General features: G+C 30.6%; 1 protein-coding gene across 1 annotated transcript; it reads right to left on the reverse strand.

Annotated features, from left to right (window-relative positions):
* Positions 1–4,785: 4,785 nt before the first annotated feature.
* HELRODRAFT_165563 (hypothetical protein) lies at positions 4,786–7,744 on the reverse strand (the record flags this gene model as incomplete). The annotated part of the gene is made up of 3 exons (XM_009032116.1): positions 4,786–4,883; positions 5,302–5,483; positions 7,692–7,744. 3 exons carry the CDS (start codon positions 7,742–7,744, stop codon positions 4,786–4,788), a joined length of 333 nt encoding a protein of 110 aa, XP_009030364.1.
* Positions 7,745–11,147: the final 3,403 nt, after the last annotated feature.

The raw sequence follows: 11,147 nt of genomic DNA on the forward strand, positions 1-11,147 counted from the left end.
GTCGGTTGGTTGGTTGGTTGCTCGGTCAGTCGATAGGTCAATGATGAAAAAATGTGTCAAAAATTGTTTAATACAAAAATGATGTATTCAAAGAACAAAAGCAATCATTCAAAATGGTTAAATTAAAAAACACACAAGTGCTTCTGAGACCGCAGCCATGAGAATAAATTTAAATCATAAATGACTTCGGAATAAATTTAAATTATAAACAACTTCAAGGAAAAAACGATATACTCAAATAAAACACCAACATAATTTTAATACTTCTTCTAGAAACAAAATATAAAAAAAACAATTTTAATAATAATTTTTATAACTTTCATGAAACCAAAATCAAATTTGACCTTAGAAAAAAAATAGATAGCAAGAGAGAGGCTTGATGAAAAGCCTAAAAGCATCTTATCATGGAATGTCAGTACACAAAAGGTGGTCTTTACCGCAAATAAATCAATAGACGTCGAAAGAATACCATTACTAAAAAAATCTTACTTAAATCTTCATTTGGTTATTTGCACTCGCCACCAAAATCACCAAAAAATATGAAATAAAAAATTCTCAAAGAGAAGACAGAGCAAAAACTCATAAAACAAACGCAAACACAAATGCATTAGTGTAATGTGTAACTGATAGTGTTTCTTTGTTTTTAGTTTTTTTGTTTATGATAGTTGCTCATGGAACTGTTTCAGATGCAAACACAATTTTTTATATAGATACTTAATTTCACGTACACTGATTTAAACCTAAATACATTTCGCTAAGTGTATTTGTCAAATGCTGTGCCTTTAAACCATTGCACAACCAAAAATTGAAAAAATTTTTTGTAAAATGTTAGTTTATTAGATTCTTGTAGTTTTAGCTGTAGGTTCTGTTAAACGAAAATTTAAACAAAATCCCATAAAAATCACTTTCCATTGCTTAATGATTGATAACATCAAAATCAACTCGACAGTTTCTTTATCAAAAAATATGTAAACTTTACAAAGTTAAATCGCCACAATTTTATGCGAACAAACTAAAAATGTATATATATATATATATATATATATATATAATAAATTTAACTGACAGATTTTATAAATCAAGAATAAAAAAGTAAAATTATGAAGACGACGACGACCCAGACACAAACATGCACTGCACATAGCACTTAACGAAATAGATACGGACAGTCTGCGTGCGAGAAAAGCAGTGCGTGCAACGCATGTTTGTTCCTGTCTGAAAAATTTTTACTCACATGACAAATGTTAGGAAATATAAAGGTGAAAGAAAGTGTAGAAATTAATAGTCACGTTCTAATGAAGGCCTTTGTGATCTTGGCTGATTGTCAATGCGTTTTTAATACGGCCATAAGTCTCTGTGAACTGTTGGCATTCTTATTTTTATATATATACAGTTTCTACTTATTTGGTTGGGCAAAAATTATCAATAACAAATGCATATAAGCCGCAACGCATGGACATTTGAGAATCAATAAAACAACATATGATAATTCTCAAATGTACAGAGTGAAACATTTCAAAACAACAACGTACAACTTTCATTCCATTTGTCATGTCATGACACAAAAATATCAAACTACGTTCTCATCTTCGTCGTCGTCGTCATTAGAATCATCCTTAAGGTTGCAAGATGGCGTAAGAGTTAAAGGTGCCTGATTTCGCTTGGAATCATCTGCATAAGTATAAACACTGCCCTCTTCCTTCATCAACATAGACCTACACACACACACTTGTGTGTATATACACCGGCAAGACGTATTTATAATTCCAGAGCAAACATGTGCAAGCTTCATTTCCAGAACAATCCTAGCAAGCACGCCATCTTTTATATGTAAATAATTAACAGAGCGTAGACCTTTAAATCTATGTCAATTGATTGCATCTTTTTTTTAGGGACTGCAAAGTAATATCTAAACGATGAGGTCTTTGAACAAATAACATATGGGTTAATTGGGTGGTTGAATGGTGATTTATGTTTTGTTTTTGTTTTTCATTACGCGGCTCTGATACATGCCGTATCGCTTGCATTTTATTTTAGAATTGTATTTCAACATCCGTGCTACAGCCGCTCCAATGTATGCACACTTAAGTACAGTGTTATTCACGCCAACGCATGATCTGTGATATCTAGTATGATTAAAAACATAAAGATTAAGATTAAGAGAAAGAGAAAATTTTCATAAATATAAAACAATGTAATAAAAAGCGGGTTTAGCGAGAAGGTGCATTTACTTGAGAAATGCATGAATTTCAAATGATCCTATATATGAAAATATATTTGAAAAGTAAAACCCAAACACATATTCAGACATACAAACACACACACACAAACAATCCAACAAACACACACACACACACAAACAATCAACCACAACAAAACAGACAAGCGAAATAATATGTAATTAATCAACAGTTAGATAGATTGCAGAGTGAGCTGGACAGCCCACCAAACCACCAACATCGGGCTCTTTTCTTCATTTGTAATGACTCTACAGACTGTATTGTTCCCGTGATTTAATGCCCACTTCAACATTTACAACAGTATGTTCTAGTCAGGGAAAAATAATTCGTTTCCCATTTTGAAATTTTTTTTTTTGAGTTATTTATAGCAGAAAAGAAGGAATTATTAATTGCTAAATAAAACTTTTACATATTTTTGTTTCCGTAGCATTTCTTTCATCACACTTATATAACGTTTAACCCATTTTTCTCATCTATTTATTCTTTCAAATAATTATTATTACTATTTAAATGATTTTCATATAAATTCTCTCGCCTTAAATACGCGCCAACACTGATAAATAACTAGATGAATGGCAAATCTACTCATATCATGAGCGTGATCAAACTTTATTGGCTATTATTATTATTATTTTATTTATTATTATTTTATTTTATTTATTATTATTTTATTTTATTTATTATTATTGTTGTTGTTGTTATTATTATCATTATAATGCGCCTTATTCAGTTCACTGTTTTTATTCATAAATTTCGATTTTAATGCTTTAAAATCAATTTTAAAATAGGTTAGCTTGGTTCGTTAAACTGTAAGGCGATATTTTCGAGTATCTCATTTCATTGATGCATACTAAATTTCTCCGCTAAGCTACGTTAAATTATTATTTTATTTAATTCTATTTGCTTCACTAAACTTCGCAACAGTTTAATTAATTCTTCCATATCGGCATCAGGCGCTATTTAATTGGATAGTGACTCAATATAAACTCAACATTAATGTCGATTTTATTTCTCCTTCTGCCCATTCGAAATGTATGACGAGTAGGTTTTATAGATTACTCAACATTTTAACACACGCACGCACGCACGTACGCACGCACGTACGCACGCACACATTCACACACACGTCCACAAATTCATTTAACACTACAGATAAAATCAACATTGATGACAACACATAAAAGTTTTGTTGAACCGGAGCGAAAGAAGTCAGATGTTTTTGCGTGGTGCGTTTACGGTACATTCAGCGTAGTTTGTTGTTAGGTTGTTAAGCATTAAACAGATGGTTATTGATTGGGGTACTTTGTTAATAATAGTCGTTATGTCATTACATTAGTGGTGTGCTGTGTTTGTTTGTTTAGATGTGTGTTTTGCGTGTGTGTGTTTTGTGTGTGTGTGTGTTTTGTGTGTGTGTGTTTTGTGTGTGTGTGCGTCAGTTGGCTTTAGTATGTTTGACACACCAGAGAAGATGTTGTTTGCAAAAAAGCATTTTGTTCGTGTTGTGTACATATTGACAGAGATAATCAAATGAACGGTCGGTTTTCAGTTTCCAACTGTTTAAACAATAAAAAAATAATCAATTGTTTCACCCAAGATAGAAAAAATTATTTTATAAAGAATAAATATGGAGTTTTATAAATTATGGAACACTAACTATCTTCACACTCAATATACTCGATAGACTGATGAGTTGGCAAGCATAAATTCGTGATGATATATAAATTTTCTCAATATAAAATATTTCTTTCGCAAATATTTAATAAAAATTTATTAAACAGATTCTACGAGTGGGCACGCACATTCTAATGAAGAAAATTTTGATAAATGTATTCGAGCAGGATATTTTATTTATTTTCTCAATTATTTTTGTATGCTTAAATGGTTGGGATAATGGCATTTGTTTGTTTGTTTGTTTGTGCGTGTGTGTGTGTGTGTATGTGTGTGTGTGTGTATGTGTGTGTGTGTGTGTGTGTGTGGTGTGTGTGTGTGTGTATTTTTGTATACGGGTGGGTGGCATGATGGCCCAGTGGTTAAGGTCACCCGGTGCAGTTTCGCAGTGTCCGGGTTCGACTACGACAAAAAGATCTCCACCTATCACATGCATTGTGTGTGATGTTTGTTTGTCTGTGTTTGTGTAATGGCACGCCCAGACGAAAGGCTAATGATTGGTTTGGTAAGGGGATAAAAAAAATGAAAAATACACACAAAAAAAGAATTTGTTTGTTGGTAAGAAATATATATTTTTGGATTTTACATAGAAGTGTTACTCTGATCATTGTAACTGTTTATGAACCTAAAGATTTCGCGATTTTATAAATGTGATTGCCTTTGACCGCCTTTTGTTTCTAATCTTGATTTATTGCGGGTACGTTAGGACGCGATGGTTGTTGTTTCCGAGTACGTGTGCGTGTATGCGTGTGCATGTATGCGTGTATGTGTGTGCGTGTCTGTATGCGTGTCTGTGTTAGTGTGCGTGAGAGTGTGAGACTAGATTAGCTTTGTTGTAGTCAACCTAATTTTTTGCTGTTAAATTTATCGTCCTAATTCATCTTCGTTTTTTATGTTCATATTTTTTATATTTGTTATTATTTTTGTTGTTGTTGTGGTAGTTTGTTTCTTTTATTATTAGTGTCGTTATTGTTGCTGTTGTTGTTGTTTTAATGTTATCATGTTCATAATTTATTTTCATTCATGTTTCTTCCAAATCATTGTTCATCAACTAAAGGATTCAAACAATCAGTGATGTGAGAACATCCACATGCTACGTCAACAAACATAACGGCAACAACAACGAAAACAACAACAACGACAACGTCATTCTCAACTTAAACAGCAACTAACAGCAACAACAATAAAAACATTCTTGTTATTTCCCAATGACCTGGTTCGAAAACTGTCCAGTGTTCATTCGTTTCTCGTGAAATATCATCGTAAACCATTCGTGCATATAAAAAATTTATAATTTACAAAAAAAGTGACGGAGACAGATATAGAAAAAGACAGACAAGCAGAGACAGTCAGACAAAGAGAGAGAGAGAAAGAGAAAGAGAGAGAGACATACCTAAAAATCCAAACACCATCATGAGAGTATATACGATGATCTTCATCTGGTTAATATCCGCATCATACATATCTTCAACTCTCCATATACGTGTTGTTGCTGTCGAATAGTCATGTGTTGTTACATTGTCGTTGTTGATGATGCTGCTGTCGTTGTTGGTGTGGTTGTAGTTGAGGTTATTACTGTTGTGGTTGATGTCATTGCTATTGTTGTTGTGGTTGCTGTTGGCGTGTTGTTGTTGCTGCTGCTGCTGATGTTGATGACGACCGTGATGATTGGATGGTTGAGAATAACGGTGTGGATTATTTGGCCCTAAAAAGTTACGCGTTGAAAATTGTGCTATCGTTGTTGCAGTTGTTGTTGTTGTTGTTGTGGCTGTTGCTATTGATGTTATTGTCACAATAGTTGTTACGGCTATAATTAAGCAAATCATTTTAGTTGTCGTTGTTGTTTTAATGTCTTTTAACAATATGTTGTCCTTGTCCTGCTACTGTTGCTGTTGCATGTTGCTGTAATTGATGTTTTTGAAGTTGATGTTATGTCACTGATGTCATGTCATTGATGTCGTGAATGAAATTTACAAATAATTCTTGTTGGTATTTCTTTGGCTCAGTAACTCCGTCCGTTTTTTTCATAGATACTTTTTTTTGTCTACATCATGAGAGAAACGAATGAAAACTAACACCGTAGTAGTTGTTGTTGTTGGCCGCTGTTTCCTTCCATTACCTCGTCTACTTTGAAAATTTTTTTCCAAACTGCAAATTTAAATGCAACATTTTAAAATAAAATGTAATCAGCTAGATTATTTTTTTTTTATTATTCTTTAAAAATCAGGATCTGACAGACGCAGAAACTGTTATCTGGTTAATTATTTAGCATAATTAATATAATTGTAAATTAGTATAATTAATATAATTACATATTCTTATTATAATATATAATAATTTGGATATATTATATATATACTATTATATTATTTATTTATATGATATATATATATATATATATATATATATATATATATATATTCACATATATAATATTATAATTACTATTATAGCATGTTCAGTATAACTAACCAAATAATCTCCATCTCATTAATAATAATTATTAAATACAAAATAGTGACAGCATCAAATTATAAAGCATCATTTCGCTAATATTTACACACACAAAAAAATCTTCCCATTAAAACCACACCAGCAGAAGACATTAACAAAAATTACCTTAAAACACCAAAAATACTACAGGCAGCATGTAGTAAATTTTCCATCGAAAAAAGTTTCATTTTCAATAGCCTATAATAATGATGATGAATGTTGTAGAATAAGCAGGACTGGCTTGAGGAAACTTACTCATTTCTTATTACTTATCATCATTGTTATTCATTACTTATTACTAATTATTTAGTATCCACTACCATTGTTATTATTATTATAAATACTAACTAATAAACAGTGCTAGTAGCTCGTCATACGCAATTCACTGTGGCAGAATCATTGCCTAATGATATTCAAATATAGCTCTTAAGCCCGTAGACTTGTCATCGTAGTTGAGGATGGGTGTATCGTGCATTTGATTTGATTTGATTATTTTATTCTATTTTATTTATTTAAAAAAACATTTTATTACAATTTTATTCTCATTATTTGATTTTGGCTTTCGAGAAATAAAAGAGTTTGAAACGACAGTTTGAAAATAATGCATTGTTATTATAATACCGCACAGTATCCTACCATATAGAATTGTTATTTATCACTAGTTACTTAGTAGCTTATTTAGCTACGAGTTACTTTTCAATTTGTAATCATTATATAGTTATTATTGATCATGACTGTTAAATCTCTAGCTATTTATTAATCATCTATTGCTATTACTTATTACATAATGCGTAATACAAAACTATTAACTAATCATTAATTATTTATAATTTCAGCAGGTGAGTAGGCCTCAATTTAAATGATTAATAACAGCATTTTGGCTACTCCGATTTTCTCCGTTCAATATTCTTACGACAGTTTTTTTTTGCCACCTCACACTCGTTTATTTTGCTTTTAATTCTGGCTTTTTAAGATGTTTATTACTTTTTTTATTTCTCAATTTTTTTTGTTACTTCTACTTTCTCGTATTCTTCTTTTTCTTTCTCCATCTATTTTTTTTCTCTCTCTCTCTTTCTTTCTTTCTCTTTCTTTAAATCTCTTTCATTTCTCTTCTATTTTTCATTATTTTTCTTAGTTCGCTTATATCCTTATGAATTCATTTATATAATTTTATTACTCTTTTATCTTTTTCTCCCACATTTTCTTTCTTTCACAATTTCTATTTCTCTTTCTCCATCATTCGTTATCCTTCTCTCTCTCTCTCTCTCTCTCTCTCTCTCTCTTTCTCACTTTTTTGTTTTTCTTTGTTCATCTTCTTTTATGCCTCTTATGAATTCACCCATATTTATTTATATCGTTCTATTATAACGACAGTTTGAAAACAATGCAGCGCCGTTAATGTTGTACTGTGTATGGATATATATATATATATATATATATATATATATATATATATATATACATACACATACACATATATATATATATATATTCATATATATACATATATACATATATATATTCATAAAAATATGTATATATATACCCATGGTTGTATCATTGAGATTTTCAAACATGTCATTGTCCATTTCTTCTTCTACCTCAGTGAAAATTTCTAATTTCTAGTTCAAAATATTGTATTTTGGTGATGAGTAGTTGAAAAAGTAAACAAGCTCATTGATAGCCACAACAACGAAATGTTAAATCACATTAACAAACATTAACAGCATCGAATTGCGATACTTTAAAGGCGGCAAAAACAATAAAATTACATCAATGATGACACCAATCACAGCTCAAAAATTATTTTAATGACCTCATAATCATTTTTTTTTAAATTGTCAGCGAGGCACTCAAAATGCAATCAAGCTAAAACACTTTAAAATTAATTGCAACTCTCGAAAATTATTTTCTACCATCAAATAATTTTTAAATTTTTTTTCTTCCTCTATCTGAAACACTTTTCCATCTTCAGCTTGAAAACTCTTTAATGATGTTTTTCCGTCATTTTCATTGCCTTTTTATGAAAATTAATATTTTCAATTTATTTCTCTAGAAAATTAGTTTATCTCCTCTTCTTGTTAATTCAACTTTGTTCTTAAATTTGTCTCAAAAGTTGTTTCCGCTGTTAATAAACATAATAATAATTTAGCAAATGATGCATGCTTTCCATACTTGAATCACACACAAACAAAGTCACTCACACAGATACACACACACTCACTCACACACACACATACATACATACATACATACATACATACATACATACATACATACATACATACATACATACATACATACATACATATAATTTTGCTATTAAGGTAGCTACATTCGCAAAATATTAATCACATCTTGAGATGCCAGATTGAATTAAATCAGTCCAATAAAAAAAATTCATTTTAAATGTAGCTAACCCGTTTTTTCAACTTTGCCGGCAAATGGTTCAATAAAACACCAATGAATATGCTCACATTGTATGGAAAAATACACGTTGCTTATCTCCTTATCTACATTCACATCACACGCAAGCTAGCGGTTATTGCGGTTATTTATATACAATAGGTTCAGCTGATACACGCAATCACATAAATACACACATTATCCTATCATATTTATTATAAATACATACAGTAACTTACACTATCAACTAACAACGTGGTGTGTCACAAACACACACACACACTTATTAAAACACAGTTACATACGTACAGGCATGGGTATAACTTAAGAACAAATGACCATCAACTCTAATGTATTTAGGTAGTTTTTGCGATAAGTTTGTATGCGTGAGTGTAAACTGTTACCTACATTAATTTCATCGGCATACTTCTTCATGGATTTCTTCATCCAATCAATAAAGTTTACAAATTTTCAATTCGAATTCCTATTTTTTTTTACTTTTAGAACCGCCCATCCAATGATTGAGTGTGTCGCTTTACATTTCACGGAAAGAAATTTTCAGAAGGAAATAGAAAAATTTTAGATTATAATTCTTTTCAAGTTTCATTCAGTCTTTCAAGTGAAAAAAGTCTATATGCAAAAAATTGTCGCGTATGTATGTTGCTGCAAATGTTTTTGTTACGAAAGATTTTTCTACCGAAACAACGAAAAAAATGTCATGCAACATGTGTTTCTGTTCATTGCTTGCATGCAAAACAAAAACATGAATTGAAAAGTCGTTGATCATTCGGTTAAATAAAGATAAGCCCAAAACCTAAACTGAATTGCATACAAACGAGTAAAGGTAGAGACAAATATCTACACACACGCACACAAATATTAAACACGAACACAGACATAAAACACACAAAAACAAATAAGATATACACATATACATAAAATCACATCAAAAAATGCGTACACTTATACACGCTGATATAATAGCCAAATACACACAAATACATCTGAATACACACACAAACAAACACGTACGCACAAACACTTACAATCACCAAAGAGTAACGACAAATTTTACAAAACCAAATTGTTTGTTAGAATGTTAAAGGCCTGAAGTATATAACTTTTCATAGCAGTTTTCAAACGATTGAACGAGTAAGAAGGTGAATGTTTAAAAAAGTTTAATATATCAAATATATATCACAAATAATAAGCTCAACAACAACAAGATTTCTTATTCAATTATATTTATAATCATTATTCATTTCTAGCTCATATTTTTATTTGAATATATACATTTACACTGTACAGTGAATTTTGGAGTAAAATAAAACAGATCATTTTCAATTAGAGAGACAATGAGAACAATGAATAAGCTTCAGGCTTATGTGATCATTCATCATTCATCCATCCAAGGCACAAAGCCCCGTTTAAAAAAATACACTTTCCCAAACAAAAAAACCTTCCAAAAGCACGAAGAATAGAACACTTGATCGGAAAACATGCTTTGTTTGTATGTTTGTTTGTTTTGTTATATATATATATATATAACAACACACACAGTGCATGCAATTACGCGCGATACCACTCATTTCTCCCACATTTAGGAGATTCCTTTGCATTTGAACCCTGTCACTTCAACGCAGGACTAGGTGCTCGAACCATTACACACTACAACCTTGACATTAGAGACATTAGACACGCGGGTACGAGTTTTTTCTCCGCTCATCTATATATTTTCAATGTTATGTAACGCAACCAAACAAGATAAGCCTGGCCGGTTTCACAGAAAAAAGAAATGTTTTTAAAGTTATCTTTTTATTGATTTAAAGAAATAATAATACCAATAATCAAACAAAGCCGACAATTTTGAATGAAAACATAAAAAAATAACAAATTAGAAACAAAAATAAAACAAAATCATTATTTTAGCATGAATTAGTATTTTTTTTGAAACAGCCAAAGAAGAAATTTTTTTGTAAAAAATATTAAGTCTTTTGAAATTAATGAAAATAAATTTTGTTTATTTAAAAATGGAAAAAATCCTAATACGAACAGAATGTTAAAAAAGACTCTATGACCTATTACATTACTAATTTTGAAAAATTACTCATCTTTACTCATCTTCTAAAAAACTTTACTGAAAACACTAACCTACAAAACGAAACAAACATACAAAAGAAACATACCAAACGAAACAAACATACAAAAGAAATATACCAAACGAAACAAACAAATTATAAATGAAGTTTATTTGTGAACGTAGGATTAAGAAACTACCCAAAGGGAAGCGAGCAATTACTCAAGCATGTCTCTGTCAAGCGATACAAACTTATACTCTGA

The sequence above is a fragment of the Helobdella robusta genome (assembly GCF_000326865.2).
Source record: "Helobdella robusta unplaced genomic scaffold HELROscaffold_8, whole genome shotgun sequence".
Classification (NCBI taxonomy): Eukaryota; Metazoa; Annelida; class Clitellata; order Rhynchobdellida; family Glossiphoniidae; genus Helobdella; species Helobdella robusta.